Here is a 20537-nt window from a genome sequence, read left to right on the forward strand (position 1 = left end):
CATTCGTAAACGGATAAGAAAAATGTCAATTTTTGACCGATTTTGATTGAATTGTAGTAATAGCGTTACTTCTGACGTCATATACTGCAAGTGAGTGCAAATAAATCAAATGAATAGGTAAAAAATATATTTTAAATCAACATAACAATTTATTGTACCCGAAACACTTCAAAAAATTGCGAATTATGGGGGCCAAATTTAAATCATATTATATATAGTTCTTAAAAAAGAAAACCAGAATCGTAATTTTCAATCATTTTGATAAGGAAATATATGAGCAATTGTGTATTTTTAAATGATGTTTTTACTTTGAAAGACCGTAAAAATATGTTCATGTGGTCATCTTTAGTTTTTGAGATATGGGGCCCTAAAAAATACATTTTCTTTATAATTGGATTTCAAACAAAGGTCTCGAAAACAACAAAGGCCCCTACCCTGCATGGGGGCTAAAATTTTCAGTGTCATCTACTAGTGGTATAACACTATCACTGTGAAAATATGGTTAAGTGGTCATCTCTAGAATATGAGATTCGGATCCCCACTTATAGAACACTATTCAATCATTATAATGGGGTTTTAAACATCGGGCCCTGAAACATCAATGGCCCCTACCCTGAAGGCTGAAATTTTCAGAGTCATCTACAAGTGGTAAACCACTTACACTATGAAAATATGGTGATATGGTCATCTCTAGTTTATGATACATTGGACCCTTAAGAATATGCACTATAATCATTATAATAGGATTTTAAAAATCGGGCTCTGAAACATTGGAAACAAAATCTCTTTAAAACAGAGGTTTAGCCTGGATGAAATTTTCAAAAACAGACAGACAGTCTGATAGATTTATCAAAAAATTCTTAAAACATTCTCGCTTAGTACAATTTCAGAACACAGAATTATGCATATATAAGTGTTTAACTTGTAAAACCAAGTATTTTTTCTCAATTAATTACCTAAATTAAGTTTTATGTGTAATTCCATTACACAAATGTTCAAATTTCAGCATAGTCTATAAAATAATAAATCGGCAAAACGAAACTTAGCCTTTATAGATGAATGCAGTTGTACATGTATGCAACCTGGGAGTGTAGAAACATTAATTTTAATCCTTACTGGATTTCCATAAATATTTTTCATAAAATCTGAACCAAAAACGTGAGGGAGAAACCCTACTATGGGGGAAAAGCTACTATATAGTAGCTTTTCCCCCCAGGGGAAAAGGCTACTATATAGTAGGTTTTCCGGGGGGAGAAGCTACTATGGGGGAAAACTGCTATACAACACCGGTTTTGTTAATATTGTCTTCCTTGGTAGAAAACTTCGATTAACAGCGTTTTAAGGAAATCGCATCGACTGCTCGTGGTGATAAACCAACTCATCAAATTTTAATTCGTACTAAAAGATCTTTCATTCTTAAACTCCTTGAGAATATTAATTACTTTGGTTATGTTATATCATTTTGAACTTTACATATATCCTGGATGAAGTCGAACGAGAGTCATTGCGTTCAATGTATGCATATCTATTAGCCAATGGCTGGACAATTAACTATTAGTAGAATCCGCCTTCATCAAATCGGAGTTTATCACGTTCTGTCCAAAGTCCAAGCTCACGTTAAAACGGACCTAATATCTTTATGACGCTGGAATTAGGGATACACAGAAGGTCATAAAAGTCTTGAATAAGGACATGGACATGTGTATTTCGCTCAACTCACACTGATGTACTCCCAAAACTTTAAAACTAGTTACATTTTCTTTACTGAAAATCTTAAAACCTGTTAAAAATCGTGTAATGTGTAAAATGTTGTCGCATGATATTGTATGCTTATATTTGATAATACCGGGTACTACGCTCAACTAATGTAGGAAGCAAAATAGGATATATATGTGAAAGATGGAGGATGAAGAAACGATAGTGACGCAATATCCTCTTCCTGCTACACACACATCTGTAGCAGACGACAGGACCACATCTGTAGCAGACGACAGGACCACATCTGTAGCAGAAGACAGGAGCAATAGTGCTCACAATGGCGGTATGATTATTTGTTAGTACAATGTAATACACAAGCGTGTATTTAACGTGCTTAATTAAGAATGACACCTTACCATCTTTGTTCGAAGAATTGCAGGAAAATTAAGAAACTTTTTTATCATATATTACTTTGAAATGATGCTTACATATGATGGTCTATATGTACTTAAAATTCTTCAAAACCCCATAAAGATTAATACTATATAAAAATCATTTACTGTTTTTATACCCGCACTTACTAAAGAAAGTTCGGGTATATTGTTAATTTTATTCTTTGATTTTCATCTAATGGAAGACTGGTCAAGGCTCCGACTTCCACCCCGATGATGACGCTGGCGTCCTCAGAAAGGCGATGAAAGGACTAGGTAACATACAAACGACTGAACAAAATTACTTGTACAACTAATTTAAACCGTGTAAATATATAAGATAAGATAAGACAAAGTAAGGTAAGGTAAGAACCGATAAAACAAGGTAAGCTAGTTTATTTTCCAATGTTGGTCCCAGAGAGCAAACAAGTTGGGGACCATCAGATCAAACGATACGCTACTTACTGTAACAGTAATCAATTTATTATAAAATATACTGTTTAAGTGTAAAAGTAACAAAACTATATTTGTTTAATTAATTATATTATGCTGCAGTTCTTACAATGAACTTTTTTTTAAGTTTTAAGGTCTACTGTTAGGTGTACTGGGGTACAATATCAATGTATCTATTAACATAAAATGCTGACATATTAATATAATTAACATTATTATTCTAGCATTGAATAATTTACTTAATAAATTGAGCTTTGAGAAAATGTTTGTACACAGGTACAGACGAAGATGCCATTATACAGGTTTTGGGACACCGCTCTAACGCTCAAAGACAAGAGATCAAGAGAATCTACGAAGTCATGTTTGCAAGGGTAACAAAAATATATAGATATCTTTAATGCTAAACAATCCTCAAAATTCTTCAGAATAAAAAAGCAATGGCCTCCTGAGGGAATCTAATCTGTGAATAATGCCATCTTTCCAAATAATATTTACACTGTCTCAAAAAAGTATTAAACTATATTATTTTACCAATATTGTCGCATATGAATTAAAAAAAAAATCTCACAAGCCCCCTCTCCATTGCTACATACATATTCTTAGACTATTTGTTGAACTTCAGAATCTAATAAAAGACTTGAAAAGCGAGTTGGGAGGAGATCTTCTGAAAGTCATCCTTGCTTGTATGAGACCCCCTGCCGAGTTTGACGCCAGGGAGCTCAGTAAAGCCATGGAGGTAAGATCACTCAATCACAAAAAAAAAAACAACCAAAAAAACAAGGCGTGTGCATGGCGAGAAAAAAAGAATCAGGATTAGCTTTTTAACCTATTGTTCAATTCTGGTTTTAGGTTTTTGTTATAACCAGTTGGTTATGTGTTACAACCATTCATTTTCAGTAGATTTTTGGGAGTTGATTTTAATCAACTCTCCTATGCAGTTACCCGGACAAACCGAAAGTGAAACAGTGTTTGGACCTCAGCACAAATCATAGCTGCTGACAAGACTTAGTTCTTAAAAATAATTGATAAATTCGATGTAATGTATGCTAAAGCATTGTTTTTCAAGGAAACTTATTTATAAATACCTTAAAAATAGTCAGATTTTAAATGGTACGAACAATTTAGATATTTTTTGTAGTCGTTTGTATTCCTACGCCAGAGTTCAATATAGTCTCGTTCAACTTGACGCTCGGCTGTCTCCGTAAATCTCCGACAAGCAGAGAGTCTCTCTTGCTTGTCGGAGATTTACGGTGTCAGCTGAACGTTTGGTTGAACGAGACTAGAGTTTAATATAGCTTGGTTCCATACAATTTTCGAGAAATATTTCTATTACTGATACATGGTTTGATTGAATTAATTTTATCTTTAAATCTTATTTAACATGATTCCTGTGGTGTTTTTTATACATCCTTGTCGAAAAAGTCCAAAAATTCATATTATAAGAATGTGCGTAATTCAAATACAAATTAGAAACTTCATGTACTTGTCATGCAAAATAACATATCATTGATTTTAAAATAAAAAACATCGACAAAAGCAATTCCCGTCAGTTCTTCAGTACTTTGATTTATGTTAGTAGAAGGTTTAATGACTTTAGCATCGAAGCATATAGTTTAAAAATAGATTGTTTGTTATTATCTGTAGAATGTTTGGTACTTACGATACATTGTTTTTATTTACAATAGAATGTTTGGCATCATTGATAGATTGTTTGGTATTAAAGGCATATCGTTTTCAAAAGTGAGGAGGGGGCAGACTCATTTAAAAAATCTTACTAGCCGAAAAAAATACCAATATCAATAGACGTTTAGCATTATCAATGGATTTTTGAAAGTTGATTTTAATCAACTCTCCTATGCAGTTACTCTGGCAAACCGAAACTGAAACAGTATTTGGACCTAAGCACAAATCATCACCGCTGACAAGAGTTAATTCTTGAAAATAATCGATAAATTCGATGTAATGTACACTGAAGCATTTTTTTAAAGGAAACTTATTTATACATACCTAAGAAATAGTCAGATTTTAAATAGTATGAACAATTTAGAAGTTTTTTGCAGTCGTATGTATTCCTACGTCAGAGCTCAATATAATCTCGTTCAACCATCAGCTGTCTCCGTACATCTCCGACAAGCAGAGAGTCAGTCTACATTTAGAGGTCACATCATCAAGCTATCATGTGACCTGGTATCTCTTACTTGTCGGAGATTAACGGAGACAGCCGAACATCTGGTTGAACGAGGCTAGAGTTCATTATTGGTTGGATCCATACACTTTTTGAAATATTTGGAATACCGATACATAGTTTGATGAAATCAATTCTATTTTTAAATATTACACAACATGATTCATAAGAGGTTTTCTCGAAATTCTTGTCGGAAAAGTCCGAGAATCCATATTATAAAAATGTGTGTAATTCAAATAGAGATTATAAACTAGACACGATCTCGTTGCAAGCAACGAGGAGGTCTTCCGTCTGATTTTAGAATTTGAGATACATGTTCGATCTTGATTTTGCTATTTAACAGCTAAACATGATTTAGAATAGAAAAACGGGGTCTACATTCTAAGGGCCAGATACTATTTGGTTTCAGGTATAAGAGCTTTGTTCAACTAGTGTTTAGAAATTCGTCACCGTTCTTGAGATATCTGAGAAAAAAAAGTTTTAGGGGTCAGTCCCTTACCTCCTTATTGGAGCCGCTGAACCAAATTTTGAAGGTTGCATTTTGTAAAGTACATCATTTTTAGCATCTTTTCTTCTACACTGCATTTCAAAATATTTTCATTTTTGAGATATAGCTGGTTTATGGACTCATGACCCCTAAAAGATCCTTATTCCATAACACATGAATACATCATTACATTACTTGGATACAGAACTGTAAGATAAACATATTTGCTTCTATAGCCTTTCATTAAATTTCCCTCAGTAAAGAGCTACAGTTGAAATTTTTAGAGCCCTTTAGTTCCCTCATTCTAGGGGTCAGTCCCTTTTTAATATCAAATAAAAGGTCATTTAAATCTCAACACATTTTGTTCAACAACTGTTTAGAAATTCGTTACCGTTTTTGAGAGATATGGGAAAGAACGTTTAAGGGGCTGATCCCTTAACTCCTTATAGGGGCCGTTTAACGAAATTTTGAAAATTGCATATTATTTAGTACACCATTCTAAGTATCTTTTCTTCTTTACTGCATTTCAAAATATTTTTCCTTTCTGAGATATTGGTGATCAAAATTCTATAATTTTGGCCCCTAAAACCCCCTTATTATGTAACACATGATAAAATCATTACATTGCTTGGATACATAATTGTAAGATAAACATATTTGCTTCTATAACCGTTCACAACATATCCCTCAGTAAAGGGCTACAGATAAAAGACTCTAGAGCCCTTTGGTCCCCTAATTTAAGGGGCCAGCATCTTTTTCTCGATATCAAATAAAAGGTCATTTAAATCTCAACACATTATGTTAAACAACTGTTTAGAAATTCATTACCGTTCTTGAGATATATGGGAAAGAACATTTTAAGGGCTGATCCCTGAACTCCTTATAGGGACATTTTAACGAAATTTTGAAAATTGCATATGATTTGATACACCATTTTGAGCATCTTTTCTTCTATACTGCATTTCAAAATATTTTCCTTTCTGAGATATATGTGATCAAAATTCTGGACTTTTGGCCCCTAAAAACCCCTAATTACGTAACACATGATAAAATCATTACATTGCTTGGATACATAACTGTAAAATAAACATATTTGCTTCTATAACTGTTCACAAAATATCCCTCAGTAAAGGGCTACAGATGAAAGACTTTAGAGCCCTTTGGTCCCCTCATATTAGGGGCCAGCCCCTTTTTCTCGATATGAAATGAAAGGTCTTGTAAATATAAACTTTTTTTGCATTAAATGTGTTAACAAAATATTTTTCAGAAAAGATATAAACTAAGAAAACCATGAAAAATTACGACGTTTTTTTAGTCTCAATTTTCGGGACCAGGCGAGCTTTAACGCCTTTTGAGCATGACAAATATGAATGCCAAATTGCATATCTACAATCTCTTGTCTACAATCCCTGAAAGTTTGAACTCAATATCTTTTACCGTTTAGGAGGAGATCCCTGGACAAGCCGACCCTCTGAAAATCGCTAAAACGTCATTTTCTCAAGAACGGAAATGACGTCATCAAAACAAAAAAATGTATATTAAGTTCGGACTAATATCTATAAGATCTGAAAGTTTCACGAAAATCGGTTCAGCCATTGCCGAGAAATCGCCTGCACAAATTTTGTAAGAAAAAAAAATAATAACTAGATACGATCTCGTTACGAGTAACGAGTAGGTCTTCCGTTCAATTTTTTAAACGATTCGATTCAAATATCAATGAAATTTCAGAATTCTCCCTCAACCACTTACTTTTAGATAATGTATACGATTGTCAATATCCTTTAAAATGCTTAACAAAGAGTTTTGCTTTTTAACATACAACACATTAAAGATTTAAGATTTTAGTCCCCTAAAATCTCTAAATACGTCATCAATGGGTTTGGAAATGAGTTTTACAAACTGATATTGCTGCGATCAACAACTTTGTTTTTATAATGCATTACAAAATCTTGATCATTTTTAACGTATGAGTAATAGAGTTTAGGAGTCTATTGGCCCCTAATTTTAGGGGCCAGCCCCTTTTTCTTGATTTTATACGAAAGGTCTCATGAATACTAACATTTTTGGTTCTTACATCCATCTAAAATTGATGATTACTTTTGAGATACAATGATTGAATATTTTAGGGGCCAGCCCTCTAGATCCTTAATGGGGACAGAAATTCGTGTTTTGATAAGTAGAATCAATTTAAATCATTTAATCAAACATTTTCTCTTCTTTGATGTCTAACAAAATATGTATACTTCTCTAGTTATTTATCGTCTAAGTTTAAGTACTTTGGTCCCTAAAAATCCCTAATTACGTAATAAATGGGCGTGGCAATGATTTTTTCAAATAGATATTGGTACGATCAACAACTTTGCTTCTATAATGCATTACAAAATCTTTATCGTTTTTAAGTTATTTGTAATAGAGTTAGCGAGTGCCTTGGCCCCTAAAAAAAGGGGGCCAGCCCCTTTTTCTTGATTTCGTTGAAAAGGTCTTAAGAATACAAACATTTTTTGTTCTTACAGTCATGTGAAATTGTTGATCATTTTTGAGATACAAATGATTGAATATTTTAGGGGCCAGCCCTCTAGATCCTTAATGGGGACAGAAATTCGTGTTTTGATAAGTGGAATTAATTTAAATCATTTATTCAAACATTTCCTCTTCTATGATGTCTAACAAAATATGTATACTTCTCTAGTTATTTTTCGTCAAAGTTTAAGTACTTTTGCCCTTAAAAATCCCTAATTACGTAATAAATGGGCGTGGCAATGATTTTTTCTTATAGATATTGGTACGATCAACATCTTTGCTTCTATAATGCATTACAAAATCTTTATCGTTTTTAAGTTATTTGTAATAGAGTTAGCGAGTGCCTTGGCCCCTAAAAAAAGTAGCCAGCCCCTTTTTCTTGATTTCGTTGGAAAGAACTTATGATTATCTACCACTTTTGTTATATATATCTTAACAAAATATCAACTGATAAAAAGATACAGATCAAAACGTTTGAAAATTTTGAATGAAAACTCGTACTCAATTTTCGTGCCCAGGCGAGCTCCAAGAAATGGCGCCACTGGCGTAAAACAAAATAATAGTGCACAACTTCAGACTATAGACTACCTATCCTGAAAATTTCATAGTCATATCTCTGATAGTTTCTGAGATCAGCTCTGCACAAAATAGGTCGTAAAAAACTACAAAATGGTCGATAAATCGGTACCGGAAGTGACGACAACAAAAATTTCAAAAACATATAAAATTCAGATAATGACTCATCATCTGTGAAAAAATGTTGAAAATCGGTCGAAAAGTTTTCGAGAAATCGCGTGCACAAAATTTGGAAAAAAAAAAAAATAATAACTAGATACGACCTCGTTACGAGTAACGAGTAGGTCTTCCGTCCGATTTTTTTTTTTTTTTAGATAAAATGATACCATGAGATATCGATACAATTTCAAAATTACCCCCCCCCCCCCCCAAAAAAAAAAAAAAAATTGAAGATAAAGAATAAAAACCCTAATTACGTCAGACATGGGCCTGACGATGACTCTTTCAAACCGATAATGTAGAGATCAACAACTTTGATTTTTATAATGCATAACAAAATATTTATCGTTTTCAAGTTATTCGTAATAGAATTTACGAGTCTCTTGGTCCCTAATTAAAGGGGCCAGCCCCTTTTTCTTGATTTTATTGGATAGAACTTTTGATTCTCTACTACTTTTGTTCTATATGTCTTGTCAAAATATCAACTGATAAAAAGATACTGATCAAAACATATGGAAATTTTGATTCGAAATCTGTACCCCATTTTTGTGCCTAAGCGAGCTCCAAGGAATAGCGCCACTGGTGCAAAACAACTAAATAGTGCACAACTTCAAACCATGCTCTACCTATCCTGAAAATTTCAAAGTCATATCTCTTATAGTTTCTGAGATCAACTCTGCACAAAATTGGTCGTAAAAAATTACAAAATCGACCGTAAATCCGGACCGGAAGTGACGACGACAAAAAATTCAAAAACATATAAAATTCAGATAATTTCCCATCATCTGTGAAAAAATTGTTCAGATCGGTTGAGTAGTTTTCGAGAAATCGCGTGCACAAAATTTGGAAAAAAAAAATAACTAGACACGATCTCGTTGCGAGCAACGAGGAGGTCTTCCGTCCGCTGAAGACGGAAGACCCAAATAATAAAAGACTGTTTTTGTCTAAATCTTAATTAAAGAGTGTTTTCAACTTGTACTACAGTCCAACACCCTTTTATGTTGAATATTTTAGTTAGAAAATTAGATAAAAAGGAGAGAAAGAAATAGAGAGAAATAAAAAATCTTGGCTCCGGCGAGATTAGAACACACAGCCTTTGCAGGTGTCTCAAAACATGGCTGACGCGAAATAATTCCCGAATTTGTCTTTGAATTTTGGGAGTTTCCGCCCGGGAGAGGAGCTGAGTTTTTGTATGAGATGAAAAGCAACGTGTAAGATGTCTGACAATTCAGGTTAGGTAACAGTGCGAGGTCATTTGAAATATTGATGCGTGTTTGTGTCTGGAGGGGGGGGGGGGGTGAAAAGACCCGAGCTTGAATTTCGTCTTAAATAAATCGAAAATAGAATTTTGAGGTGTGGATCTCGGATTCGGTTAACAACAATTAGGGGAAGTCCTAAAACAATGACTGATGCATTTTACCCAGTGTTGAGAATGTTTTTTCGTGTCGTTTACTATTATGTTTGACTGTTTTATTTCAGCAGGATTGATAAAATCTTTATAAATGTAGAAATAACGAAATCAGTAACACGTAAATTTATTCGGTAAAAATTTGATGACAGTAATTTCCACAGTTCTAACATTCATAAGTAGTTCACACGCTATCGTACATACAGACTAAACGGAAAACAAGACATATACATGCAACAGAAATATTACGCGGCTGCTTACATCCCTTGTACTCTGTAAATTTTAAGTCCCCGTACAGGCTATACTCGCCGTTTGATCTCAGGAATTTCTTCTTAATTGTTCAATCCGCTGCATATTTCACAGACAATAAGAATGGGGTCCGAGGTACATTTACACAAAATTTCATTAGGATTGAGTAAGGGGCTCGGGAGTTAGAATTTTTTTCTACAGTACATGTCAAGCACGCCAATCGAAACTCGAATGCCCAAAAATTCATATCTCTCTTAAAAATCAACAAACAGGTCTGGTCATTAGTACAGTAATCTAGACTTGAACTAGGTTGAAAATAAAGGTTCAAGATGACAGATCCAGTAAAATCAGGCCAGGAAAACTAAATGATTTTGTGAATAGGAAGAGGCGGGGGGGGGGGGGTCGGTGCGTGTACTGTGTAAATTTAATTTCCAGGTATAGGCAATAAGCCCCGTTTAATTTCAGGAATTATGTCTTAATTGTTCAATCCGCTGCATATTTCACAGACAATAAGAATGGGGTCCGAGGTTCATTTTCACAAATTTTCATTAGGATTGAGTGAAGGGCTTGGGAGTTAGAATTTTTTTTATAGTACATGTCAAACACGACAATTGAAACTCAAATGCCAAAAACTTCATAACTCTGTTATTAATGAACGAATTGGTCTGGGAATTAGTACAGTAATCTAGAATGGTAATTAGTTAAAATTAAAGGCCCAAGATCAAAGATCAAGTAAAATCGGGCCAGAAAAACTAAATGATTTATGAATTGGGAGGGGGGGGGGTCGGTCGTTAACTGCTATATTAAACGTAGAATATTAAATTCTAAATATCACATATTACATAATTTCTAAATAAAATACATATGTTAGAACAATATATAAGCGTTGTTTGAAAGATGTAACTATTGATTTTTTTTTACATCTATTTATTCTTAGGCTCAAACACTCATAAACGGGTGGTCAGTTTTTAAACCTTGTCGCAGTCACCCGTTCGTTTGTATAGTTACGTGTATAAACTTCGGAGGCTTATCTTAATCCCGACAGGCAACAGATTTGTATCAGTATCTAGACATGCACAAAAAAGGAAAAAGTACACCATCTTTAATAAAAATGACTTTTTAGCGTTGACTTCCAATCAATAAGAAGACAATCATTTAACAATGAATTTCAAATTATTTGAATCCATAGACATTATCCCGTAACTTGATATAAAATATGTATAATTTTTGGACGCCAATGTACATTTAGCTTCTATCCAATTTACTCCACGTTACCTGTACTAGTTCTTATTCAAATGCTAAAACATTTGTACTTGAGAGAGAGAGAGAGAGAGAGAGAGAGAGAGAGCGTTCTATAATGTTCAGGAAATCAATATATAAGCAACCTATGTCAATAAACGCATGTATACATGCATGTGTGTATCTATATATGGGATTAAATACTAAGCACTCTTTTTTAAGCCGAGTAGAATAACGTGGGTGCATTGCTAAATGTTGTGTGCATACAGTCATTGAGATGGCGGCATTTCTTTGATGCCGGCAAAGCGACACAGCGAACTCTAATGCGGTCGAACTGCAGGGGCACTTCGGCGGCATGTCTTTGATGTCGGCGATGCGACGAGCGTCGTAATTTAGAGAGCTGCTGACAGAAAAGAGCTCTATATTTGTACTAAAAAAAGCCGCTACCTTTTTTTATTTATGACAAAAATAAAACGGAAAACATTCAAATTCATCATTTTAAAGATAAACCCATTAATCAAAACACAAATGAGAGAGAAAAAAGATTCGGCACTCAGGGACTGAACCCGGGTCGCCTGGGCACAAGTCCACCACTCTAACGACTGAGCTACGCGGACCCTCGCTTCAGAACTTTGGAGTCCAAAATCTCAAGAACTCGTGGATTGATTTTAAAACGAATTTCATATTCTGAAGTTTTGAGAGCGTCTCTATCGAATGAAAAAATAAAAAAAAATCAAATCCAAAAAATTAAAAAATTAAGGTTTTTCATTTCCTTCCGGTGACGACCGGAAGTGACGGCGGACGTTTGGATATGCAAAGGGCACTGCGACCGTTCACTCTCTACCTTCTCTGAAAATTTGAAAGTCCTATCTTGAATACTTTTTGAGAAAAATTGTGAACAAGCAAAAACATAAAATCTTTAATATCTCGGTACCGGAAGTGACGACCAAAAAAATCTCGTGTAATTTTCTTACAAATTTTGTCATTAATAAGATCTGAAAGTTTCACGAAAATCGGCTGAAGCGTTTTTGAGAAAACGTGACAGAAAAAAAAAATAATAATAATAATAACTAGACACGATCTCGTTGCGAGCAACGAGGAGGTCTTCCGTCCGATTTTTAGAAGAGGAAATGACCTTGCCTTTTATCTTCATCAACGAAACATATCAGGAAATGCAGATGTGATCTAAAAGAGCGATGGATGAAGGATTATACACCTGTAGGATCCTTAATTTTAAGGACCAGTCCCATTTTATTTCATATTAAATAAGAGGTCTATTGACTTAATAACAGGTCTAATAACCTGTAATAAAAAGAAACCGAAGAAAAAAAGAGGGCCTTCCTTTGTAAACGGAAGACCCTAATAACAATAAGAATAGAAGGGTCTTCCGCTGAAGACGGAAGACCCTAATAATAAAAGACTGTATTTGTCTAAATCTTAATTGAAGAGTGTTTTTCAACTTGTACTACAGTCCAACAACCCTTTTATGTTGATTATTTTAGTTAGAAAATTAAATAAAAAGCAGAGAAAGAAATAGAGAGAAAGAAAAAATCTTGGCTCCGGCGAGATTAGAACACACAGCCTTTGCAGGTGTCTCAAAACATGGCTGACGCGAAATAATTCCCGAATTTGTGTTTGAATTTGGGGCGTTTTCGCCCGGGAGAAGTTTTTGTATGAGATGAAAAACAAAGTGTAAGATGTCTGACTATTTAGGTTTGGTAACAGTGCGAGGTCATTTGAAATATTGACGCGTGTTTTTGTCTGGAGGGGGGTGAAAAGACCCGAGCTTGATTTTCGTCGTGAATAAATCGAAAATAGAATTTTGAGGTGTGGATCTCGGATTCGTGTAACAACTATTAGGGGAAGTCCTAAAACAATGACTGATGCAGTTTACCCATGTATTTCAGTGTTGAGAATTTTTGTTCGTGTCGTTTACTATTATGTTTGACTGTTTTATTTCAGCAGGATTGATAGAATCTTTATAAATGTAGAAATAACGAAATCAGTAACACGTAAATTTATTCGGTAAAAATTTGATGCAGTAATTTCCACAGTTCTAACATTCATAAGTAGTTCACACGCTATCGTAGATTCAGACTAAACGGAAAAAAAGAAATATACATGCAACAGAAATATTACGTGGCTGCACAGGGGCCAAGCCCATTTCAACATTAATTTCAAAGAAACCATACATAAAGAAAGAGGTCGAACTCTGACCCAGATAGAAAACTACCTGCTCGCTTCAAAATCCTAAAAAATCAATTAATCTTTAAAACACTCGCAACGTGCATGTATTTTTCATAAAAGTAATGTCTGAGATACACTCCTGCCGAATTTTAAGTTGTGGCACTTATGCGGCGTTTTTCCTTTGATGACTGGTGTACAATAATTTCCAATACTTGTCTTTCACCCGAGTAGGCGTGGCTTATCACCGTACAATAACTTTAGAATTTACAAGTTATTGTTCTGTATGAAAGAAGGCATGGTGATAGTACCGTACAATAATTTTTGAATTATTGTACACTGAAAAAAAGAAGAAGCAAACTTCCACAAAACTTATGCTTTAATCAATTTCAAAACAACTCTAAACTCAAATTCTTCTCCATAAACACCTGAACTGCTGCTGAACGTCCTTGTGTAATTTTTAACACAGACAACATAAAATTCAACAACAAAAATGAAAAAAAAAATACGTTTCGTTTAGTTTAACAACCTATCTGGCTACTAACTATACTTTAAAACTGAAACGTAACGTTGCAGTTTTTAAATTATCCAAACGGGAATTTAGGCCTCTTGCTCATGGGCTCCTCTTTACTATGGGCAGTTGCAGATGTTTCCGGAAAAACGGAACACTCGGAGATGATCCAATTCTGTTTCGTACTCTGCAAGCGTCTACGTAACGCTCATGTTCAGTAATCTGTCGAAAGCTTCCATTTCGTCACAAACTTGAGATGATGTCAAGTCGTCGATCTTTTCAATTTTGAATTCATCCTCAAGGAAATCTACGTCCATCTGTCAAAGCGGTCCAAACTGAAATGCTGCGCGAAAAATGCAGCTCGTGAAAGTAGGCGTGCCACAAATCATTTGCTGGACCAATCGTCATACAATAATTGCTGTATCTTTAAATGAAACGGGGTCGTTACCTCGTGCCCTTGCGGGCACTCGTCACGCCTCCGTTTCATTTCTAGATACAGCAATTATTGTATGACTATTAGTCCAACAAATATAACTTGATGGGTCTTACAATAGGGGAGATATACGCATTATTCTCTCGAAGTCGCCAGTTTATTTTTACTCGGACATTTACCGGTCCAGAGCTCACGATGGGATTTTGCCTATGACAACAGCAGTATTGCAACAAGTCGAGAAACATTTGCAATAATCTTTTAAAATCTTACATCAAACGCAATTTATGGATTTACTTTTTACTTTTAAAGTTTTCAGAAATAAAATATATAAAATGCCATAACATTTACATGCTAAACACTACATATGTATGATGAGAGAGAGAGAGAGAGAGAGAGAGAGAGAGAGAGAGAGAGATTAATCAGAAATCGATTTGATCAGAGACATAAATAACATTTACGTCTCTGATTTGATAAAGAAATTTATAATTGTTTTATCTGCTTTTTCATATGTATTATATTTCTTTTTGTCTCAAGTTTTTCTTTGCCGACAATAACTGCATAATAAAAAATTCTGGTAAGTCAGCAAATAAAATAACCTACATCATTAGAAATATAGTAAGATTATTTATTCCCCATTTTCCCGAATCCAAACGATACCCAAGTGTTATGTCTAAATGACCAATGTTAAGCATTCAGTTGATAATAAAAATCGGTTTTTTTTAAATCCCAGACAGTCAATAGATTTGTTATTAAATCATTGAACAGTGAATTTCAAAAAATAACATCCGTAGACAATATCCCGTAACTAGAAAAAAATACGCATTTACTTTTTTTGACGTCAAATGTACATTAGCCTCTAGCCTCATTACTCCATGTTACCTGTAGTAGATCTTTTATAGAGAGAGAGAGAGAGAGAGAGAGAGAGAGAGAGAGAGAGAGAGAGAGAGAGAGAGAGAGAGAGAGAGAGAGAGAGAGAGAGAGAGAGAGAGAGAGAGAGAGAGAGATTTTAGTGTTGAGGAATTCAATATAAACGCAACATTTGTCAATAAACGCATGTATACATGCATACATGTACATATCTAAATGTTTGAATAAATACAAAACAACCTTTCATTTTAAGCCATGTGAAATACTAAAAACGTTGGTGCATTGCTAAATGTTGTGTGTATACAATCATTGAAATGGCGGCATTTCTTTGATGCCGGCAAAGCGATCCAGTGAACTCTAATGCGGTCAAACTGCAGGGGTGCTTCGGCGGCATGTCTTTGATGCCGGCAATGCGACAATCGTCCGAATTTAGCGAGCAGTTGACAGAAAAGAGCTCTATATTTGTACTGAAAAAAGCCGCTATTATTTTTATTTATGACAAAAAGAAAACGGAAAACATTCAAATCCATCATTATAAAGATAAAATCGTTAAACAAAACACAGTTAAGCAAGAACAAATAATCGGCACTCGGGGACTGAACCCGGGTCGCCTGGACACAAGTCCACCACTCTAACGACTGAGCTACGCGGACTCTCGCTTCAGAACTTTGGAGCCCAAAATCTCAAGAATGCATGGATCGATTTTAAAACAGATTTCATATTCAGAGGTTTTTAGAGTGTCTCTATCGAATAGTAACATAAAAAAAATTCAAGTTCAAAAAATTGAAAAATTAAGGTTTTTCATTTCCTTCCGCTGACGACCGGAAGTGACGGCAGACGTTCGGATATGCGTAGTACACTGCGGCCGTTCACTCTCTATGATCTCTGAAAATTTGAAAGTTCTATCTTAAATACTTTTGGAGAAAACTCGTGAACAAGCAAAAACATAAAATCTTTAATATCTCGGGACCGGAAGTGACGACCAAAAAAATCCCACGTACTTTTCTTACAAATGTTGTCATAAACAAGATCTGAAAGTTTTATCAAAATCGACTGAAGCGTTTTCGAGAAAACGTGGGAGAAAAAAAAAATAATAATAATAATAGAGGAAAAGAAACAAAGCAAAAACAATAAGGTCTTCCGTTTCCAACGGAAGACCTTAATAATAGAGGAAAAGAAACAAAGCAAAAACAATAAGGTCTTCCGTTTCCAACGGAAGACCTTAATAATAAACAGTACGAAAACAATAAGGTCTTCCGTTGGAAACGGAAGACCTTAATAATAGGGAAAAAGAAACCGAACGAAAACAATAAGGTCTTCCGTTGGAAAACGGAAGACCTTAATTACTTGCCAAGCAAATGAACATATCGTTGATTTTAAGATAAATAATAATCGATAAAATCAAAACCCGTCAGTACTTCAGTACTTTGATTTAGTACTAGATTTTGACCCGTGCGTGCACGGGTTGACATTGCATATTATATCGGACATTTACGAAATAGATACATCGACAAACCGTATTGTTGACATTTATGTAACCAAGCTTTAAGCCTACAATAATGTTATTAATTTCACTAAACTCTGCTAAGTTAGAATAATCTAACTGTTGGTCGGGACAGGTCTTCATCACCGTTAAAATGCCTTCCATATACCTGTAATGTAGCAGAAAATTGCAGAAATGCTCCGAAACCATTTTGGCGAAAATCAACGAAGGCGCTGCATTGAAAATAACGGTAAAATTATTTATAACAAACCAGTTTGAGGCTGTAAATACCTTTCATCTAAAAATTTAATTTATATTAATGAAGAATTCAACACTTTTTCACAAACGTTTTTTAATCGCTTCAAAATTTACACACCATGTTGACATTCAGAATTCAATCAAAATTTACACGTATTTGTATTATCGTTTCTGAGTTTATCTATGCAAATGTGATATTGTGGAAACATAAACTAAAGAGCCTACTGTGATTTTGCGAGAATGTAATGCGCATGCTCAAGATTGTAAAATCCAAAAATTCCATATGATATCCGGATTTTTTAAAGGAATTTTCGTTGATTATTAATTAGCGAAGCTTGATTGAGAAAAAATGAATACAAATTGGTAATCTTCAAGTACCAATGATGTTAAAAATATATAAAATAAAAGACAGTGCTCTTCCGATTTCTCGGTATTAAGGCCCAAAAATTCGAGTCTATTATTTTAATATAGTAGTATAGATTCTGAACAGACAATTTGGTTCCATTTGTTAACTGTTGATCAGATGCCATGAATATATTGAATGTTTTTTTATTAATAGATTGCCTAACAAATTAAGTAGTGTTCTGTTCGTATATACTCCGGTTTCGTTGTTGTATTTAACTGGTTCTGTTGCCACTGAAGCAATCTCTGATAATTAAATATTCTAGGCATCTGATATATATCGACTGCTACTGTCCATGGTTACTGGATATTGTCGATAGAAATTATAGTTCTTTTGAAAGATATCTTGGTACTTTCTATACATATACTAACGTAAAGTAATATGACATTCTGTTGATAAATTGTAACTACAGATGTGTATAAAGTCTGCTGGTTCCCGTGAATGTTCTTGGCTGATGCTGCTTGTAGATGTCTCATAACCAATATTGATATGATATAGTAAATCATATGAAATGATATCATATGACAAAATGATATACCGTATTATATTTGATAGATTATACGATATTTAATGATATAATTATAATACGATGGTATGTCATGACAACACATGATATATGATATGATGTGATATGGTCAGTCGCCCATATTCTGTAGGAAATCAGAGTGAGTTTTGGGGTGCATCAGTGCTTCAGGTAACATTAACTGTGCAATGTTAATTTCTGTAGGGCCTCGGAACGGACGAGGAACTGTTGATTGAAATCATGTGTAGCAGGACTACTGACGAACTCCGGGCAATTAAAATGGCGTATGAAAAAAGTGAGTAGAAGAGTCATTTTGATGTGACGTTTTAATCAGATTGTATCAAGGCTCCATTTTTTTTTCAAAATTTTGTCCTCATTAAGTAAGCATTTGTTGATTTAAGACTACCTCCTCCATGTAGACGTAAGTGTTGTAGATCTTTAACACTTAGCATTTTCTACTGAAAATACCGTATGTAATCGGGCTTTCCGCGACAATTATAGAATACAAGAAAACTCTGGAAGACAGTCTGAAAAGCGAGACGTCTGGGGATTTCAAAAGACTAATGGTTTCCTTGACAACGGTAAATAATAAGGACATTACTCTATCATATGAAAGATAATTTTAGTTAAAGCATTTGTTTATCACGTGATATCTCGGATTTCTCTCACATCGTTTTATTTTTTTTTTAGTGTGGTCGTTTTGAGGATTCAGCTGTGGACCTTCAGAAAGCAGAAGCAGATGCTAAGGTAGCCCTACATCTGAAATGGTTACTATAGTAACAGAATTACAAAATATACAAAGGAAATAATTCAATGAAAGAATGCAAGAATTTTGTTAAAACACGAGTCAGGTTTTTGTCCGTCATAAGACTACGGGGTTGACGCATAAAATATTTGAGTTAATTACTTGAATTGTTTACAAACAAACCTTAATTAATTCAGAGCTGATTCAGGGAGCTTGCTTTCTATGAAAATAAACATGTAACGGAACTGTATATACATGTCTTTTTATCACATACTCCATATCTAATCAAGCCATCATTAAAAAATCAAATGAAATAGCTATATTTTTCATTCATAAAAAACTACAGTAAGACGCCGAAGAAGATAGATTTCAGATTAGCCTCACTGATTAGTCCTTGAGATAATTAACACTTGTAAGTATTGACAGAAATTATACAATGCTGGCGAGAAGAGGTGGGGCACGGATGAAGCGGTATTCAACTCCATCCTGGCGTTACAAAGTTACTCCCAGCTACGGGCGGTGTTCGATATGTACGTCAAGGTAGCCAACAAGGACATTGAGGACTCCATTAAGAGCGAAATGTCAGGGGACCTCGAGGCTGGAATGCTAGCGATAGGTACTAAGAAATGTTGGCCTCGTGTAAATTTCATACAGTTTAATTCAAAAATTTCACGTGGGAAAATATCTCGTGTTTTGGTTTTTTTCGTGTAAAATTCATGTTAGATAAAATTGGTTCGATATAGAAGCTAATAATGATTTATTTTTTAATGTTATCAAAAGTAAGATCCATTCTACAACATTAGTTGATTTACTGAATTTTTCTTTCATCTAGTCAGAATCGTCAAAAACAGCGCAGAATTCTTCGCCAAAAAACTCTACAAGTCCATGAAGGTAAGCTTTAAACTAACCAGATAAACCTTCGGTCCTGCATTACATGGAATTTTATTACATAACAAGTGTTAACGTTGTTTTATTGAGGGCGCCGGAACAAATGACGATGATTTAATCAGGGTATTAGTCTCAAGGTCAGAGAGGAATATGGACGCAATAAAAAAAGAGTTTGAAAAACTCTATGGACAAAGCTTAGCTCAGTTCATCGAGGTATACAAATTCTTTTCTAAGCAATCGGAAAAAATAATATTTTTGTTATCTAATATTTAATGAAAGAATTTTTAAAAACTTGTTTGCACTCGAGTGTAAAAATGTGAATTAATTTGCTTGCAGTAATTAACTTATTGCCTTGTTTGATCCCTCTGTTTTCAGAACGACACCTCTGGAGACTACAAGAAGATGTTGCTGGCCCTCATCTCATAATTATACGGAACACATTTGCAATGCCAACTATAAAAACTTGCCTTAAAGAACGTAAATTTATCAAGAATTTGTGTAAATATGACAAAAAATAAAGGAACGAGTATTAAAACTTATGAATTTCTTTATTTATTCAACAAAAACACTCCGTTTTAATGACATCTTACAGTGACCACGACATCTTACAGTGACCACGATGTACGATCTTGAATTATCTTCTTTATGTCTTACATATGATGTAAAGCCTGTTCTAAAACTAAGACTCTTAGTTTTGACTCGATTTTACAATTAGAAAAATTCTTTTTATTAACAACCTATCAATACACGAATTCAAAGCGAAAAATAGATTACTTGCGGGCAGACATAAGAATAGTCTGCCTAGGAGCATGCATGATTTTATCAAATCATAATTGT

At 34.3% G+C, this 20537-nt stretch overlaps 1 protein-coding gene across 2 annotated transcripts; it reads left to right on the forward strand.

Moving 5' to 3' along the window:
* The first annotated feature begins 1887 nt into the window (after nucleotides 1-1887).
* Nucleotides 1888-20231, forward strand: LOC105335791 (annexin A4). Of its 2 annotated transcripts, none has more exons than XM_011439880.4 (11): nucleotides 1888-2041; nucleotides 2336-2405; nucleotides 2859-2953; nucleotides 3205-3318; nucleotides 18272-18362; nucleotides 18569-18648; nucleotides 18758-18814; nucleotides 19239-19428; nucleotides 19645-19703; nucleotides 19791-19913; nucleotides 20076-20231. In XM_011439880.4, the coding sequence occupies exons 1-11, from the start codon at nucleotides 2036-2038 to the stop codon at nucleotides 20124-20126; spliced, it is 936 nt and encodes a 311-aa protein (XP_011438182.3). In that variant the 5' UTR covers nucleotides 1888-2035; the 3' UTR covers nucleotides 20127-20231. The 2 variants fall into 2 exon arrangements, with proteins under 2 accessions (XP_011438182.3, XP_065922475.1); XM_066066403.1 differs by having other exon boundaries at nucleotides 1973-2040; nucleotides 2332-2405.
* Nucleotides 20232-20537: the final 306 nt, after the last annotated feature.

Source organism: Magallana gigas, chromosome 7 (assembly GCF_963853765.1).
Source record: "Magallana gigas chromosome 7, xbMagGiga1.1, whole genome shotgun sequence".
NCBI classification, from domain to species: domain Eukaryota; kingdom Metazoa; phylum Mollusca; class Bivalvia; order Ostreida; family Ostreidae; genus Magallana; species Magallana gigas.

Bases quoted from the DNA above. Each gene is read 5' to 3' on its own strand.
- LOC105335791 (XM_066066403.1), top strand. The intron at 18,649-18,757 runs GTAAATAATAAG...TTTTTTTTTTAG, and splicing joins TAATGGTTTCCTTGACAACG to TGTGGTCGTTTTGAGGATTC. The intron at 18,815-19,238 runs GTAGCCCTACAT...AAGTATTGACAG, and splicing joins AAGCAGAAGCAGATGCTAAG to AAATTATACAATGCTGGCGA.